Source organism: Anastrepha obliqua, chromosome 3 (assembly GCF_027943255.1).
Source record: "Anastrepha obliqua isolate idAnaObli1 chromosome 3, idAnaObli1_1.0, whole genome shotgun sequence".
Lineage (NCBI taxonomy): Eukaryota > Metazoa > Arthropoda > Insecta > Diptera > Tephritidae > Anastrepha > Anastrepha obliqua.
Window position 1 is genome coordinate 59,477,229 of NC_072894.1, and position 19,646 is coordinate 59,496,874.

The following is a 19,646-nucleotide window of genomic DNA, read 5'->3' on the forward strand; positions in this document are numbered from 1 at the left end:
CAGAGAACGTTAAATATATATATATATATATATAAATAAATTTTTGACAATTCACACCATTCGTAGCTCGTGAGACTTCTCTATATTTAACGTTCTCTGTCTACAATACTTTTGGAAATTTGGCATTACTTGCGAAAATTCGCGTAAGAGGCTATTATAAAAATTTGAAAGGATAGCAACTCTGTATTGAGCAGCTGATTACTAGTACAGAATTTTTTAAAGAAAGTTGCGAGTTGTGACGGAATATAAACTATTATAAAAAAATTAAGAAATCGGCAGAAAACTTTGTGCAACAACAAAAGCGGGAAGTGTGAGGCAGAAGCTGGTGCTGTGATTAGTGAAACTGGAAAAGGTTTCTGAGTGCAGCGGGCAGTAAACAAATTCCATAAAATGTTTAATGGTGAGCTGTAATATTAATAATAACACCAAGTGATGTATATAATTTTGATTTTTATACAATGAAATATAATAATTTCGTGTAATCTGTTTTGATATATCCAAACCACTTTCTCCACCAAACGCAACTATAGATATTGTTGATATAATCTATTGTATAAAAAGTTATCTAGTTCCTATTATCAGATAAATATAATATAATGTTAACTGCATATACATTTGTTTGTAACAATGTAAACCTCTACTTTTTTAACATTATCGATTTTTTTACAGAGCATTGCAAAATAACAAAGAAAAAACAACTACCGGCATACCAGAAACTATTATTTCTTCGCATTAGAGAATTGCGTATATACGTATACCTACCCTGTAGGAAACCCCACTAGTACTGAACTGATTCATTTCTATTGAATTCAGGTTCCTAATTCTAGAATCATTATTTGTTGATTTTCCTTCTCTTCCATATAAGCATTATGTGAATTTTAATTCATCCATTTTGCGATAATTCAGACCTAAGACTAAATTTAGCGGATGATATGAAATAAGCTCGGCTTCCCTTTTTCTATAGGTCAAGCTTTAAATTCGAGGGAAACAAATCGGCAGTCTAGCAAGTCGTTGGCAACGCTGCCTCAATAATCGTTAGGATATATCAGTGGAGTAGTATTTTGAAGATTTCGGATTCTAATCCTGGGAGTTTTTTTACTATTTTTTAGGGGTTTAATATTTTCAATTTCTTTACTTCAATTTATAATCCACATTTAATTAAAATTAAAAAAAAAATTTTGCGTCATAGATATGTATATTACTTGTAACACTAAGAGGTCAAGTAATACCAGAGAATGTTAATGCAATGAGAAGGTGCAAATGTTACTGTAAGCTTTTTTTAGTACAATTGAGATCTGAAAGATTTGTAATAAGGTCATTTAGCACACCGAGTTTATAGACACCTCACTGACTTTTGCCCACACAAAAATTAGAAACACCACACATCTTTCACCTCAACACACAGCACATTTCTCACCTCGACATTAAACCAATTAAATTTGTACTATTTTCGTATTTTTGAAATAATAAGCGAATACGTAAAATTTATTACATAATTTTTTTTTTTCAATTACATTAAAAAAAAAACAAACGATTTTAAAAAATAAAATTTATAAAAAAAAGTTTGCACCGGGAATTGAACTCGAGTCTAACATGTGGCGAGGAAAAATAGGCGGTGCGTTTATTTCTTCGACTGCTTATTTTTTGACCATTTTGTTACTTTTGAAATGATAAGCGGATACATAAAATTTATTAAAAATTTTTTTACGATTACATTAAAAAAAAAATTTAAAAACGAAAAAAAAAAATTTCCACCGAGAATTGATGCCGAGTCACGTGGGGAGGATAAATACATTAAACTAATTAAATTTTTACTATTTTCGTATTTTTTGAAATAATAAGCGAATACGTAAAATTTATTACATAATTTTTTTTTTTCAATTACATTAAAAAAAAAAAACGATTTTAAAAAATAAAATTTATAAAAAAAAGTTTGCATCGGGAATTGAACTCGAGTCTAACATGTGGCGAGGAAAAATAGGCGGTGCGTTTATTTCTTCGACTGCTTATTTTTTGACCATTTTGTTACTTTTGAAATGATAAGCGGATACATAAAATTTATTAAAAATTTTTTTACGATTACATTAAAAAAAACACATTTAAAAAAAAAAAAAAAATTTGCACCGAGAATTGATGCCGAGTCACGTGGGGAGGATAAATACATTAAACTAATTAAATTTTTACTATTTTCGTATTTTTTGAAATAATAAGCGAATACGTAAAATTTATTACATAATTTTTTTTAATTACATAAAAAAACGAATTTAAAAAAAAAAAGTTAATAAAAAAAGGTTTGCACTGGGAATTGAAATCGAGCCTAACATGTGGCGAGGAAAAATAGGCGGTGCATTTATTTCTTCGACCGCTTATTTTTTTACCATTTTGTTACTTTTGAAATGATAAGCGGATACATAAAATTTATTAAAAATTTTTTTACGATTACATTAAAAAAAACACATTTAAAAAAAAAAAAAAAAATTTGCACCGAGAATTGATGCCGAGTCACGTGGGGAGGATAAATACATTAAACTAATTAAATTTTTACTATTTTCGTATTTTTTGAAATAATAAGCGAATACGTAAAATTTATTACATAATTTTTTTTAATTACATAAAAAAACGAATTTAAAAAAAAAAAGTTAATAAAAAAAGGTTTGCACTGGGAATTGAAATCGAGCCTAACATGTGGCGAGGAAAAATAGGCGGTGCATTTATTTCTTCGACCGCTTATTTTTTTACCATTTTGTTACTTTTGAAATGATAAGCGGATACATAAAATTTATTAAAAATTTTTTACGATTACATTAAAAAAAACACATTTAAAAAAAAAAAAAAAAAAATTGGCGCCGAGAATTGATGGCGAGTTACGTGGGGAGGATAAATACGCAGAGCGTTTATTTCTGCGCCTGCGTTGTGAACCAAGGTTTTGTGCATGCGCGCGACGCGAATTAATTTTAATAAAGTTCTGAAAGTAATTCATGAAGTTTTTCATTACATACATTCATAAATGAACGTATACTCTATATGTACATAAATGATGGTATATGACAATATACATACATACATAATATGTATGTACATGTCAATAGGAGGTATTTGCATTAAGAAAAAAAAAAACGGTTTAAGATAAATCAACACTTATTTTATATTGTATGCCAATTTATAGTTTATGTATTCGACAGCATTTACATACATATGTAGGTATGTACATTTGTATATTATATGAAAAACAATAATGCACAAGCGCAAGAACATCATCTTCCTTTCATACATATGTACATATGCATGTATGCCCAAATAACCTTGTCTTATGTATGTACACAAGTCACAGCACATCACATTCTTACAAGACAAATACACATACGCACTAGCGAGTTTCTTCCTAACAAGTGCAAAAACAATTCTGCTCTATGTATGTATTATGTCCTAGCATATATACATACATATATACCTACTTACCTTCTAAACTTCCTACAAAATAATTGTATTCATATGTTACTACATCCATGCACGTTCATACATTCATGCATATGTATATGCGCGAGCACAGCTCTCCCTTCTTGCTTCCGTGTACTTTTGTCTTTCACCAGTCGATATTCCTAATATTGTACTTACAAAAACACGATATGTACTTTGATAGACGCAAAAGCAACAGCAAGCGCAACGCCATGGCCGCTTTGCCACCGCACATTCTAAAATGTTCTAGAACACAACAAAAACACATACCTCACATGCGCATGTCGCCCAAAGCTAAAATCTAAGCCTGGCGACTACAAAAATAAAATACATTCGTAGACGCAGTCGCAGCGGCCATAATTCTATCAGCGACTGCGCTGAACAATTTAGAAGAAAAACAAAAAGTTCATTCATAAGTTAGAGCTCATATTTCAATTTCATTCATAAAACGAGCCGCCCATATGCCAATTTTCGCGACCATTCGAAAATAGTCAATATTGGAATATTTCGCGTGGAATTATTTGCCAATATTTGATAAATCTTAAATTTTTGTCATGTCGAGTGGCCGCGGCTCCGTATGTATGTATGCACCCTTATATGTATGTAAATATGTCTTCTAACTGTGCGACAGTCGCGAGTTAATGCGACTTCCAGCGAATCACACATTGCTGTCCGCAAAGCCGCAAGTATGTACCTTATGATCAGAAAGTACCGGGAATGTTTAAATTAAACAAAACAGAGTTAAATTTAAGGCAAATTTATATTATCTTCTTCAAAATATGACCCGTCTGAAGCAACACACATGTGCCAACGTTTAACCCAGTCCTCCAAACACCCCCGGCAGGCCGATTTGTATTCTCTTTGATCAGTGCGATGGCGCGTTATCATCATGCAAAATCTGAGAATTGTTTGCTCACATTTCCGGCGGTTTGCAACACACAGCATCTCTCTAAGGTTTCAAAACGGATAAATAATATTCTCTATTGACTGTCTGGCCCGATGGAAGGTACTCATGGTGGACTATGCCTTGGCAATCGAAGGAAGCAGTCAACATCACCTTCCCGGTTCTTTTTGCTCATAGGGTATACATATCCCATGTGTCAAGTGTGCGCAGAAGCTTGTGTTCTGGGTTTTGTTAGAATGGTGGTGGTTTGTGCATATATTTAAACACATATGTGAGTATGCGCGTTAGGCTTCCTGGATGGATATTAGAATATTTTCTCATCAATATGTGTATGTAAGTAGTTCAGATTTGACTGAAGAAATTAAATATAGGAATGCATATTCATATGATTGACTTTATGGCTGTTTTACATATAAATCAATTCAAATGAATAATGTTATATAGAAAATAAATTTCTAAATAACTGGTATTAGAAAAATCTGAATACACTATTTTAAATCAATTTCAATTAAACCAAATATAAAAAATGAAATAAAAATATCGAATAAAAAACTGTGCACAGGATTTGAACCTGAGTCAAATATGAGACGATGTACTGCATATACGACACGTCTTTCACGATTGCGCTAATCTACAATTATTAATGATCTTTTCTAAATCACTCATTTATTCGATTCGCAGTTTTATATGTACATATTCTGCGTTAGTTGAAAGTTTGTATGCGTAATTATATGAATATGCATCTGTGTATGCGCGTTTGGCTTTCTGGACGGATATTAGAATGATATTTTCTCATCAATATAATTTGGATTTGATGAAATAGATTATAGACATATGTACATATTTTCTGTTTTGATTGATTTATATAAAAATCAGGTCATATCCAGTATGAACTATTTTATACCGAAAAGAAATTTCCATTTATAAAATACAAAAAACAGTATTTTAAAGAAATTTTAATTAAAATAAACTCAAAAATTTTACCAAACTTTCCTGGTTTGAATTGTAAAAAAAAAAAATGTGCAAGAAAAAAAATATGACTTCAGGATTTGAACCTGAATTATATACGTGCCAAAAAACAAAACGAATAATTCCGCCGACTTTAGCTTCTGCACCACAAACTAACTACCGCGCGGCCTTCTTAATCGCAATTTTATTCGCTTCGATTTCCTTAGTAGTGTGCCGAAAAATCTTATGAACGTCCTCAATAGTATGGTAAACGCAGAAAATATCTGAATTCTTGGCCTAGCGTGGTAAGTAAATATAGAAACCCTCCACTCGCGTCACTCGCGTGGTAAATATCTGCAATTCCGACCTCTTCAGGAAAGTTGAATTTGAAATGACCTTATTATGAATCTATAAATTAGAACTCGAAAAAAGCTCATTTAACATTTGTTCCTTCTCATTCCATTAACATTCTCTGGTAATACTTCGTTCAATCGGAATGTGAGGGCAAAACGTGTAAAGTGTAAAACAAAAAATGTATGTTTTAATGGGAAATAATATTGACAGTGATTTGTTTATAAACCAGATCTGTACAACTCTGAAATTTGTCAGAACTGACTAACGGTCAAGACAAATGAGCAATATTTTGTATAAAGCCAAAGGTTGTAATGTGCAAAAGGGGAGATTGCTTGGGTGCGATGTACTGCTTTGACGCTGTGACACTAAGAAAACTTGTGTCGCTGCTGATACGAACCACAAATTGTTTACCTTATACGTCTACCTCGACGTCAATAATTAAGAATTGACCATAACTAATTCTGTTTTTTCCGTTGTTTTGTGGTCATTAAAAATAAAGGAATAGAAAGTAGAATTATTTATTTTAAAATATACAAATTTTGCATATTGCGATAACTATTTTGATATCTTTTCAAGTTACTAGAAGCATTTCAAAACTGATCGGCGCTCATAAAAGCATCAGTTATATGCTATACTTAATTCGATACTTAAGTCAATCCCTACGGGGCAGTTCATAGCGTTGTCAGTTGATAGTGTTGAACAATTATTTGACCCATTACCAACACGTCACAACACATCATGCAGCCTCACTTCAATTCCGATTCACGTATATTTTCGCCGACTTTTTTCATAAAAAAATGCGCTGACTCAGCTGAGATGCTGCGCCGAACTGCTTGCTTTAAATTACAATATAAAAAATATGCATTACGGATATTGTGCTTTGAAAAATATTACGCAATATTAATTCGAAATACTAAGTACGTATTAAGATTATCAAGATTTGAACTTTTGAACTTGAAATATAATTTAAGCTCTGCGCATTTCCGTTATAAGGAGAATCTCTATCATATGTGATCTGTAAGCACTCAGTGCTTTCTGTTAAGGGGAGGCAGTACATTCAATGGAAATTTGCTTATTTTTATTTTTATATTCAATAGGACGTAACTATATATATGAGGCCGTGTAGCCAAATGGGTTGGTGCGTGACTACCATTTGGAATTCGGAGAACACGTAGGTTCGAATTTTCAAAGACCAAAATGAAGACACAATTTTTTTCAGGCAGGCAACGGCAAACCTGCGAGTGTATTTCGACAATGAAAAATATATATGAAATATATATAAATACATTCTTAAGGATTCCAATATAAATAATAATATACATATATACTCGTATGGTTAGGTTACGATGGTTGCCATTCTCCTTAAGGGTGTAGAGGAGCCCACTTTGGCTTGGAGGCCTAATATAATACCGTTTGTGTGGGCTCAACTTTCCCCACATTGTCTCTCTAATTATGTAATATATGTAATATTGTGGATGTATTTGGATTCCAAGTCTGCCAGACATCTAAAGAAGTAAGAGTTTAGGCAGCGAACCCATTTTCTGGCAAGAGGCCCTTCTTTAATATGACTACATAATAATATATAATATAATATAATATTATATTTTCACTTTTACATATCTAAAGCAATTTCTGTAATTTATATAAATTATTTATTAAATCAAATTAACAGTTAACAGTTTGAAACAAGAAAGAGGCAAAAGTTAGCCAAGTATATGGCTGAAAGTTAATTAAGCAAATAAGTTTAGACATTTTAACACGTCTGATTTAAGGCTTCCAGCATTCTGATTAGGTTTTATAGAAATCGGCATTTTGTTTCCATATTTTGACAATTCTGGAAAAAAACATTCCAGAGGAAACAGTGCAATTGTGTTTTGGTACAATGAGGATACAGGTTCTACTCGACTGCACAAAGGTTATTGATCATTTTATATAAAAATAAAAGGTTACGATATTTATTGTAAAAAAAAAACAGCCAAGCTGCAGTTTAGTATTTTACAGCAATATTGGGCAATGTGTTAAAATTTACACTTGGAAAATACGAATTGTTTAATTTTTTCTATTTTTTATATACAGTTCTTCAACGCCTGTTAGGCGGAGATACACCTCCAAATAAAGTACTCGAAATCAGAGGCGAATCATTGGGAAGTTTATTAGTGATTGGACGGGATGAAGGTATGGTTCTTTATTCGCCACCCTTCAATTCCACAGATAAGAAAGCATGCTACGAAATTGTGCTCCAACGGCATGTCAATGATCCCGCCAATACTTGCTTTAGCCTGTTTCGATCGCCCGCACAACAGGAAGCCGAAGATCGATTCAACGCCTTCGTACATCGATTGCCTGTGTTTGTAACTATCGTCAAAGAGGTAATTTGAAAGTTAGTACGTGAGTGTCAAGCATTCGACAAGACTTTGGCAAAGTTGTGGTACACAGAATCTAGTGTACATATGTCGAATCGAAGACGGAAGATAATAATAATTACATTCTCTAGCTTAATATATGTATATCATTTCAACCCACATATTTGCAGTTCTACAATGTTAATGGTCTGCAAAAGGTATGTGACGCCTTAGCAGAGAATCCCTCGTGGTCACTGGCACACTTGGTCGCTTATTTTAATCTCGTTGATTACGTTAGTAATCCGAAAGTGTTGGAATTCATCGATTACGCTGATCATGTACAACTGATGTCACCGTTTCAGGTATTGTTTGGAAATACTTTAATGACGGCGTTATATTAATAATTGGATATGTCTCTATACTATTTAGCTTGCCATAAAAAGTGGGAACATCGAAATGGTCAAGACATTGTTGCCGCTTTGTAAAATGGAACATTTAGATAACAACAGTAATTCTGTATTCCATTACGCCGCTAGTACAACAAAAGAGATTATAAACGTGAGTGCGAAAACGCTTCAATAATTGATTTACTCATAGATTTCTAAAAATTATTTAAACATTTTAACTTTATTTCTCGAAAACACACAGCCACAAACTTATTTTAATCTATCTATATTATTTATTTATTTTAGAAGTATATGCAATAAATTTTTACAGACAAGTTAGATAAGAAGATACAAAATAAAACTAAGTAAATAACGCTAACATTAAACCGACGCAAGTTAGTAAACTACTTAGCCGGCAACGAGAGTCTTATGATAAATGTGAATTTCTGGTGGAAATAAACTATGAGATACTCCATCTCACTGATCGAGTCGAGACAGGCATTGGCAATAGAATAAGATTTTATAGGACTATGAATAAGTTCGTGCGGTTTTACAACAGATGGCGTAACTTGATTATTATTCCATCGATCCACATTTCCAAACATTCATTGGAGAGCTACTGTCGTAAGGCACAAACGTCAGTATAAGTTTTTTATTTGAAGCGTAAACAACAATATTTTTACCACACTTGAAAATGTCGAATTTCGTGCCAAATAATGTGTTTTTGCGGGGAATTCTTCTTCATTATTTTAATATGAAGAAAAAAGCAGCCGAAAGTCATCGTATCTTGGTGGAAGTTTATGGTGAGCATGCTCTAGCTGAGCGAACGTGCCAGAAGTGGTTTGCACGCTTTAAAAGTGGTGATTTTGGCTTGGAAGACGAAGAACGCGAGGGTGCGCCGAAAAAGTTCATGGATACCGAATTGGAGGAATTGCTCGATCAAGATCCGGCTCAAACGCAAGAAGAGGTTGCAAAAACTTTGGGAGTTGATCAATCAACCATTTTCAAACGTTTAAAAGTCATGGGAATGATCCGAAAGGTAGGCCATTGGGTGCCGTATGAATTGAAGTTAAGAGACGTTGAACGCCGTTTTATGGCATGCGAACAACTGCTTCAACGGCACAAAAGAAAGGGTTTTTTGCATCGAATTGTGACTGGCGATGAAAAGTGGGTCCATTACGACAATCCAAAACGTCGGGCAACGTATGGATACCCTGGCCATGCTTCAACATCGACGTCGGCGCAGAATATTCATGGCCTGAAGGTTATGCTGTGTATCTGGTGGGACCAGCTGGGTGTTGTGTATTATGAGCTACTGAAACCGAATGAAACGATTACGGGGGATGTCTACCGACGACAATTGATGCGTTTGAGCCGAGCACTGCGAGAAAAACGGCCGCAATACGCCGATAGACACGACAAAGTTATTTTGCAACATGACAATGCTCGGCCACATGTTGCACAAGTGGTCAAAACATACTTAGAAACGCTCAAATGGGATGTCCTACCCCACCCGCCGTATAGTCCAGACCTTGCGCCATCCGATTACTATCTCTTCCGATCGATGCAACATGGCCTGGCTGACCAGCACTTCCGTAATTACGATGAAGTCAAAAAATGGATCGATTCGTGGATTGCGGCAAAACCGACCGAATATTTCACAAAGGGAATCCGTGAATTGCCAGAAAGATGGGAAAAAGTAGTAGCAAGCGATGGACAATACTTTGAATATTAAATTTGTAACCATTTTACGTCAATAAAGTTTCAAATTTCGAAAAAAAACCGCACGAACTTATTCATAGTCCATTATATCAACGGGTACTTTCTGCTTGGAAAAAGTTAATTTATGACATTTCTTAATATTGCGACAACAGTTTGTGAACCACACTTATATTAGGAAATTCGTATAACTCTTTCAGTTGAAAAATGCATCGAGTCTGGTCATAAATGAATCGAGTATGGCCATAAATTCCAATTGTTTGGAATATCTCAACCATGCACATTCTAGTCAGTTTATTTTTTTTTTACAACTTCCTTCATATTCCGAAAATTAACCTAATTGGATCATAAAGACGATTTTTGCAATATGTTGACCCCATAACCTTCTGGCTAAGAAGAATGCAGGTGACTCCGTAAGTGTAAGGAAACTATTAAAATCAGTCAAGCCGTTGAGGAAAGGAATTACGAAGATTATTACTATTTTTATTATCTTTGTTATCGCTTTTTATCACAACTACCATTTTTGTTAGTACAGAATTTACAAAAACTTTTATACTCGAGTTTTTATTGTAATTGTGTTCATGTGTATGATTTTAAAATGATCAGAATGGCGATAGAAATCAGGCAATAATCACGCCCATCTTTCATAAGGTTATAAAAATAAACATTTATAGGGGGGAGGCTATGAGTTTAGTTGCAGAGTCCATGCAATTAAGTATAAATAAGTAATTTTGTATCAAAGTGGTAACTTTTTTAAAATTAGAAATTTCTTGTGAAAAAAATTTTAAAGGCCTCGAATTTACTTCTTTTACTTACATTTACTGCAGTTATTAACCGCTAAAAGCACGGTGAATCTCAATCACATCAATTCGGATGGATTTCCACCACTACATTTGGCCTGTTTATCGGATAAACCGGATTGTGTTAAAGCTTTACTATTAGCCGGCGCAGATGTTAACTTGAATGCCAAAAATATGAGCAAAATATACAAAACAAGTACGCCTACGTCTGTCGCTGAATTCCTGAAAACCAATGCCAATAAACTGTATACACAGGATATGAAATTCGGTGGTACTCCGCTGCATTGGTGTTCATCGCGCGAGACTTTACATGCACTCATTATGCAAGGATGTGATGTCAATGCCACCAATTTTGATGGGCGCACCGCTTTGCATGTGATGGTAACACTTAATTTTGGCTTGTGAATCTTGAACAGAAGGTACTATTTAAAATTTATATCCGACAGGTTGCACGCAATCGCTTTGAATGCGTTGTTACGCTCCTTGCTCATGACGCTGATATTGATGTATTCGATAAAGATGGAAACACAGCTTTGCACATAGCCATCGAAAAAAAATTGGTTCCAATCGTACAATGCCTAGTGGTATTTGGTTGCGATATAAACATTAAAAACCAAGATGGCAAGACACCGCGTCATATGGTTGGGAATGATCCTAATGGCGGCAAGGAGAGTGAAATTCTATACATTTTACATTCAGTTGGAGCTAAACGGTGAGTAAGAAAATGAAATAAAATAATATTATAAAATATATTATGCCATTTGCCACTTTAATCATGGAAGTTTGCAAGTAATATAATAGCAATTTATGTAACACAACTCCCATCACTGCATTTCATTTTCAGTTGTCCAGATTCAAGCTTGAAATGTCCGTCTGGATGTAATGCTAAAGGCTCGTACAATGGTATACCGCCCGAGTCTCCTGAGCGCGTCGAACAACGTGAGCACATTGAGAACATGCTGGCATCAACTAGTCGTCAAGCAATGGATGGACTTTTTGGTTCATCGTCTAATGGCAGCGCTGGTACTGTGGAGTAAGTTTTAAATATAATTTACAATTAAATTTGTGAAACAAAACTTTCTCACAATCCTCGCTGGCAGACCGACTGTTATCATTGATACGGAAAAAGAGCAAAAAGGACAAAGTATTATGGATGCTTTACTCGGAATGTTTACCACAAAAGTAAATACTGACAGCAAAAAAGGTAGACCAACACTATTTGTAATATGTTCAAACTGAGTCTTATATTGCAAACATTTTAGAGTCGCCCAGTAATAGCTTGGAAGGAGATGGCAGTGGGGATGCCAGTGCAGCTGCTACACCCACCACACCAGCTTCCATCGGCAGTGATTCTAGCAACAAAGGCGAAAAACCATATGCCCGCGGACGCTTATTGTGCCTGGATGGGGGCGGTATACGGGGCCTGGTACTTGTTCAAATGCTACTCGAAATAGAAAAACTCTCACAAACGCCAATTGCTCACATGTTCGATTGGATAGCTGGCACTAGCACTGGTGGCATTTTAGCACTGGGACTCGGTTGCGGCAAAACAATGCGTCAATGTATGGGCCTGTACTTGCGCATGAAAGAACAATGCTTCGTTGGCTCACGTCCCTATCCTAGTGAATTGTTCGAAAATATATTAAAAGATAATTTAGGTCAGTATACAGTAATGGCCGACATTAAACACCCAAAAATTATGATAACTGGCGTTATGGCTGATCGTAAGCCGGTGGACTTGCATCTATTTAGAAATTATCATAGCGCAAGCGATATTCTAGGAATTGTTACGCCAATTAGTAAGTAGTTCACTCAATACTATATTTTTTTGTTACATATGTGTATATGTACATATATATGTACTTATGTTTGACAGATAATCGCCGAGTACCACCACCTCCTCCAGAAGAGCAACTGGTTTGGCGTGCAGCTAGAGCTACTGGTGCAGCACCCTCGTATTTCCGGTTAGTAGACTTAACCCTGATTTGAATCGAATGATTCAAAACAGCAGTAGACAAGAGAACCCCCTTTAATAAATTATTACTTAATGAATATTGGGTTATGGTCGAGAATCATAGTTTTATTGTTCTATTTTCAAATGCTAACTATGAAATAATCTATAATAACTAACTACAAACGTTAAGTTCGTGAGTGCAATCATTTTTATACGTTTAATTATTTATAAAGCTATTTGCATTTTTTCTCTTACAAATATTAAATTTTATTTTCTGCTTGCATATGGGTAGTTCTTTAATTATATTATTAATATGAGTGCTTTCATATACACAACAATTTATGCATGTTCGTACCCAATTTGTTATAGCGCATTTGGCCGTTTCCTCGATGGTGGGTTAATCGCTAACAATCCAACTTTGGATGCTATGACAGAAATTCATGAATACAATATGGCGTTGCGTAGTGTTGGTCGTGAAAAGGAGGCAGTTCCGGTAAATAATTATTGCTAAATGTCATAACGTTTTTTTTTTGTAGTTGCATAATTAATTGTTTTCTCTGCTTCACAGGTTTCAATTGTAGTCTCTCTAGGCACTGGTCTGATACCAGTAACCGCACTCAAAGATATTGATGTATTCCGCCCTGATAGCATATGGGATACTGCCAAATTAGCCTATGGAATCTCAACAATTGGTAAGTGCATACATCTAATTACAAATGTACATATGTATTAGGGCGGGTCGATTTAAAAATCGCTCATTGCTCTGTGAAAATCGTATTCTAGGGATCAAAATAAGAAACTTTGCCGAACGAACCATACCTCTAAAACGCATTCTGATGTCCTCCAATTTAAAAATATCACCATTTTTGGCCTTTACATGAAAAAATCAGCTAAATGGCTATGTTTTTTCCTTATTTTTATTTATTAATTGGGAGGTTGAATTAGTTTTAAAGGTTTTTTTCGAAGATTTGGGGCTTTATTGTGAAAAAACGGTACAAAATATTTTATTCGAAGTATTGGCCATCGCTAGCTACAACTTTCGCCCATCTTTCGGGCAATTTCCGGATGCCGTTTCTCCAAAATTCTGGCCGCTGCTTGACTATCCATGACTCAACCCATATTTTGGTAGCCTCGTACGAGGAGAACCGCTGGTCCGCCAAATCGAGACTCATATGCCGGAACAAATGATAATCGGAGGGAGCTATGTCTGGACTATACGGCGGGTGGGGTAACACTTCCCAGCCAAGCGTTCCAAGGTATTTTTTGACAGGTTGAGCAACATGCGGCCGAGCGTTGTCATGTTGCAAAATAACCTTGTCGTGCCTTTTTACCGTTTCCGACCGTTTTTCTTTCAATGCCCGGCTTAAACGCATCAATTGCAGTCGGTAACGATCCCCCGTAATTGTTTCGCCCGGTTGGAGCAGCTCAAAATATACGACGCCGACCTGATCCCACCAAATGCAGAGCATGATTTTCTTGCCGTGAATATTCTGCTTGGCCGTCGACGTTGATGCGTGGCCGGGCAAACCCCATGATTTTTTGCGTTTTGGGTTATCGTAGTGGATCCATTTTTCGTCGCCAGTCACCACCCGATGCAAAAAACCCTTCCGATTTTGTCGCTCGATCAGCAATAAAATTTATTATTTATTTATTATAATATCTATCTAAATGAAAAAATTAATTTAAGTGAGTTATAGAAAAGAAACTAAAAAGTTCGACCCAAATTGGGGGACATCAGAATTCGTTTTAGAGGTATGGTTCCTTCGGCAAAGTTTCTTATTTTGATCCCTAGAATATGACTTTCACAGAGCAATGGGCGATTTTTTTGCCTCCCCACAAATCGACCCGGCCTAATATGTATGTATGGTTAGTGAGACGCGTTCCAAAGTATAAAAAATTGTCTAAAATTAAGAATCTGAAAAACCCTTTTTTAATGAAACCTTTTTATTCTATTATGTTTTTTTCATAATAGGCAATAAATAATTGATATTTTTTCACCGCTATGTTCTCCGTCCAAAAAAAGTTAAACATTTACTTTTTTCGGTCAAAAATAAAAGTTAAATTTTGAGTTTGGTATTTTCTGTCCAAAAAAAGTTTAAACTTAACATTTATTTTTTCAGTCATTGAAAAATCATTAAAAACTAATTGATGGATTTATTTGATTGATGAAATATTGGTCAAGACCAAGGCACATTCACTAAAGGTGGTGGCAATCGATCAACAACAATGTTTTGTGCATCTGATTGTCAAAGCAAAGTATTGGCAAAGTAGAAAACACAGAATGAATTCGCCTTGTTTTATTCTGGGCTGACCCAAGAGTGACAGAGAAGAAGATTGGGCCTTCCGAGCTCGCTGTGTCGTAAGAGTCCATCAATAAACAAAAAAAAAAAAAGAAAGGGGAATCACTTGTTTGTAAAGAAGAAGGGTGGGCGAAAGCAATGGAAACAACCAAACACAAGAAATTATACTTATACACATATATTTTCGAGCCCCGGCGTCATAAAAACTGCATTTGGAGTATTTACATTTATTTGTGCTTTAACAATTTAACACGCGGCACTTCGTTTGCGAGGGGAGCTGACGTCAGAGTAAAGCTGTTTTTTAATGGCGCTACCTTCAGTACTCAATTCGTCTTTGAGCTGACCCACATTGGCACGGCGAAAGAAAAAACAAATCAGCTGATTTATCAATACCACCTTTAATAGACCCGCCTTGGTCAAAACTGACTTTTTATTGGAAAAAGATGTGATGCGCTATATACAAATGTTAAATAGTCAAATTCCTTCCGAGTGATTTTTGAATTGAAATTTCGAAGTAAACTATTATTTTCGATCCCTCATTTATTATATTCCATCCTCTGATTAATCAACACAACAATTGCGTAGTTGATTGCACAAACATTCCCCAAAAATGCTAGAGTGACATTGGCTGAATATAAATCCAGGCCGTTTCGATAACGTATATCCAATTTGTATCTAAAAATGTGCCGAGAGATGAGATGCTGTATGTCAGGTTAGGTTGACCTAGTTGAAAGCCATCACATAGACCTATTGGTCCTTAGTGGTGTTAGATGGAGCTAGACCTTAACGTTTTTCTATAGTAGACATCTTGCAATAAGTCTGCGTCTTTTGCGAATCTAAGTAAACTCTGAAGCTCTAACCACGAGACACATTCCAACTTCTCAAATCATTCTAGCTAATGCAGGACACAAACATAGAAAGTGTTCTAAAGTTTCCCTCTCTTCCAGTTCATTGCAAAATCTGCAGTTATCATAGGTTGTAATTCGTATCTTGTATGCCACTAGCAAATTGTGGCCTGCCAGTATACCTACGACAGTTCTGTGCCTAAGTTTTCTTGTTGAAGTGACATTTAACTGCGCTCTTGGCAATCTCATCTACAATTTCATTTCCTGCAATGCGCTTACGTCCGGGTACCCAATAGATGTACAGCCGTCTATCTGTGGCCAATCGCTCTATTGCTTCCCTGCTTTTAAAATATTTTTAATGAAATTTCATATGAGTTTATTGCCTTTATCGCTGCTTGACTGTCAACTATATATATTTCTTACTGAAGTGATCAGGCAGCTTAAACGGCTACTCCGTCTAACCTTTTGAAGGCGTCAGTAAATATATTAAACGTATTGAGGCTAGGTATGAGATGAGATGGTGTAAAGTAAACCCAAATATTTTTGAATGGCTCAATTTCAATAGCATGGATTCTAATTTTTGAGTACAGCGTTAATGAAATCTACGATGAACAGCATAAAAAATTGGTCACACATTTTTGGCGAATACGCCCGAAGTGACAATCCTTGGCCAGATATAAATCTGTTCCTCTAACGAAGACTTAAAACTGTAGGTCCATTTCTGGAACAACAATAAGACGCACGGCACAAATAGGAGGCGGAGCTCGGCCAAACACCCAAAAAAGGTGTAAGCGCCAATTCGATACGAGTGTCGAGGATGATGTCAAACATGTTATTTATGTGGATACAACCGGTTTTTAATCGTTTCATCGGTTTTATCTTTGATTTACCAATACCACCTTTAATAGACCCGCCTTGGTCAAAACTGACTTTTTATTGAACTGTGCCACATAATAGAAAATCATCGCCATGAATTTGGTTCATCGAAGCTTTATATTAGTTGGTGTTTTGATGCTCATTTTTGCACCGACGATATAAATATACTGTCACTTCAGACACAATAACTTCTCTTCGGTTCGCATAAATATGATTATGGCTGTACCTCAATGGAAGACGTACCTATCCACCTGTTTATCTCTTTACTTTGGAACGCTTCTAGTAAACGTGTGTAGGTTCATTCAAAATAATATCTCATGCCTATTATTGTTATATTGATTTTTAGGTAATTTGCTTGTTGATCAAGCGACGGCTTCCGATGGTCGTGTTGTTGACCGGGCACGCGCTTGGTGCAGTACCATTGGTGTACCATATTACAGGTATACTTAGGAAATATTTTGTGTATTGTATATTTTTCAATTTACTAATTTCAATTAATTTTATCATTTTGCCAGATTCAATCCACAACTATATGAAGACATCGCTATGGATGAAAAAGATGATCAAAAACTGATTAATATGTTATGGCATGCCAAGGCCTACATGCACAATAATCGTAACAAAATAATAGAAATGATCAATTTATTGAAATAGCACATAAGAAAGATTTAGACCGCAACTAATTTTTCCATAAAAGCAAATAGCTATGGAAAAGAATCGAATATTGTTAATTGTTCATGAAAAGTATTAATAAATAATTTAGTGCAGTTGGTTCTTCACAAAACTGGCATAGAAATTATTCACTGGATTGAAAGAAAGCGGTCTAAAATATGATAATTTATACAAAAGTGATATTAAAAATTTCTGCAACACTTAAATATATCTACATATGCATGTAAACATTTATGAAATATCGAAATAGAATATGATACCGTAGCTAAATAGCTAAGTCCAAAGTGACCTCCACAAATATTCACAAAAAAATTCCGACTAACAGACACTTGATAGTTCAGTGCTTGTTACAAATATGACAATATATTTTAAAAGTACACCATCTACCAAATCAACTATTATACCATCAAATAGTTAAACATGTATGTATATATGCATGTGTAATAGATTTTGATATAAAGATAAAGATCATAAGCAAATTTTACCGACCGCCTGATGCAGAATAATCGCCTAGAATTCACTCCTGTAGACGTTTCGTGGAGCTTATATCGTATGCACATACACAAATAATCATGGCAGTATATATGTATATAGATATTCACTGTTTACAAAAAAACGAAAGGATTCGAGCTAAAACTGTTGATCGGTCTTTTTTTTTATGTATACATATCCACAGTACTGTTTTTTTATATTCTTTTTGTTCAAGAAGTTTTTAAAAATATTTAAAATACGTGTTTGTTTTTATTTGAGTCGGAAGGCAATCTAAACTTTCTATTTTTTATAATTAACTAGAAAAGTGTGCACTTATCAAGATACAAGTATAACTAAATGAATCCTTCGCGAACCATTTGAAATTCGACAAAATAACTTAATTTCAAAAATGTATGACCAAAATGTCAATAATAAAAAATTGCATCATTTATAATTATATGTAAGTCTACATTTGTAAGTTCATAGAAATTTGTCGGTAGTTTGCGGAGAATTCACTTTAACTAAACAAAATATGTACAGATATTCTCAAATTTTCTCATCGGGCGTTTCCGGCTTATATAGACTATTTGGCATCTAAAAACTTGGAAACAGTTTCCTAGATATTTTACATGTATTTTCTATGTTTGTTAACTGTTTGTCGAAGTGTTTATTCAAGAGGTTTTAAAAACCTATTACCAACATAATCGTATGTATATTTAGTACAATATTAGATCACAATTATTTTAAAATCACAAACAAATTGAATGTGAAACTAATAAATGTTAAAAAAAGTAAATATGTGTGTATAATAAATGTGCACGTGATGATACAACTTAAATATTATTCTATTAGTAATAAAATTTCATACTTTGTTGTATTTAACCACTTTAGTTGTATTGTGTTAATTTGTGATAATTGACATTTGGAATTTTGAAATTTGAGTACACATTCCATGTCTGCGTCACAGATTGCAAGCAGAAATGCAAGCAGTAACTCATACTTTTAATTAATTTTACAAATGTAATTTATTGGAGCAATAAATTATTACCTGTGTATGTGTCAATGTAAATACTTACCAATTTTTAATAGAATCGCATAATGATAACGCTAGTTAACACGACGAAAATGTTTTTAGACTAACTTTGGGTCGCTGAACACGAAAATGAGCGAAGTTCAGTGAATAAAACTACTATTCTACGGATATCGTAACTTTTTAAGTTACAACGGTTGAAATAAATAGAAAAAGGACACTTTCAAGCTTCTTTTAATATTGTTCATTTTTATTCATTCTTTTTATATGGCAAACTTTGTAAAAACAAAATAATTAAAAATCTTAAAATTATAGGCAATTTCATTATGAAAATGTGAAGCCTAAGGACAATTACTGTCTAATTGGGCAGTTATGACAAATTGAATACAGGGTCCGGCACTCGAAGTGTAACCAATTAAAACGGCCATAAATTCAGTTGGGAAAAGTACTTTTATTCAATTCAAAGTAAAAAATACTATATGTGAAAATAATACAAAATTAAGAATCAGTTTACTTTTGCTCGATATGACCACCTTTTGCCTTGACTATGGCCTTGAAACGGTCCAGAAAGGAATCGCAAGCAGCCCGA

General features: G+C 34.5%; 1 protein-coding gene across 1 annotated transcript; it reads left to right on the forward strand.

Annotated features, from left to right (window-relative positions):
- The first annotated feature begins 203 nt into the window (after positions 1 to 203).
- On the forward strand, positions 204 to 18,926 carry LOC129241076 (85/88 kDa calcium-independent phospholipase A2-like). Its single transcript, XM_054877229.1, has 14 exons — positions 204 to 400; positions 7,739 to 8,031; positions 8,196 to 8,366; positions 8,434 to 8,562; positions 10,937 to 11,290; positions 11,356 to 11,621; positions 11,754 to 11,942; positions 12,010 to 12,113; positions 12,172 to 12,708; positions 12,786 to 12,873; positions 13,233 to 13,356; positions 13,432 to 13,555; positions 17,231 to 17,324; positions 17,400 to 18,926. The coding sequence occupies exons 1-14, from the start codon at positions 391 to 393 to the stop codon at positions 17,536 to 17,538; spliced, it is 2,622 nt and encodes an 873-aa protein (XP_054733204.1). The 5' UTR covers positions 204 to 390; the 3' UTR covers positions 17,539 to 18,926.
- The last annotated feature ends 720 nt before the right edge of the window (positions 18,927 to 19,646 follow it).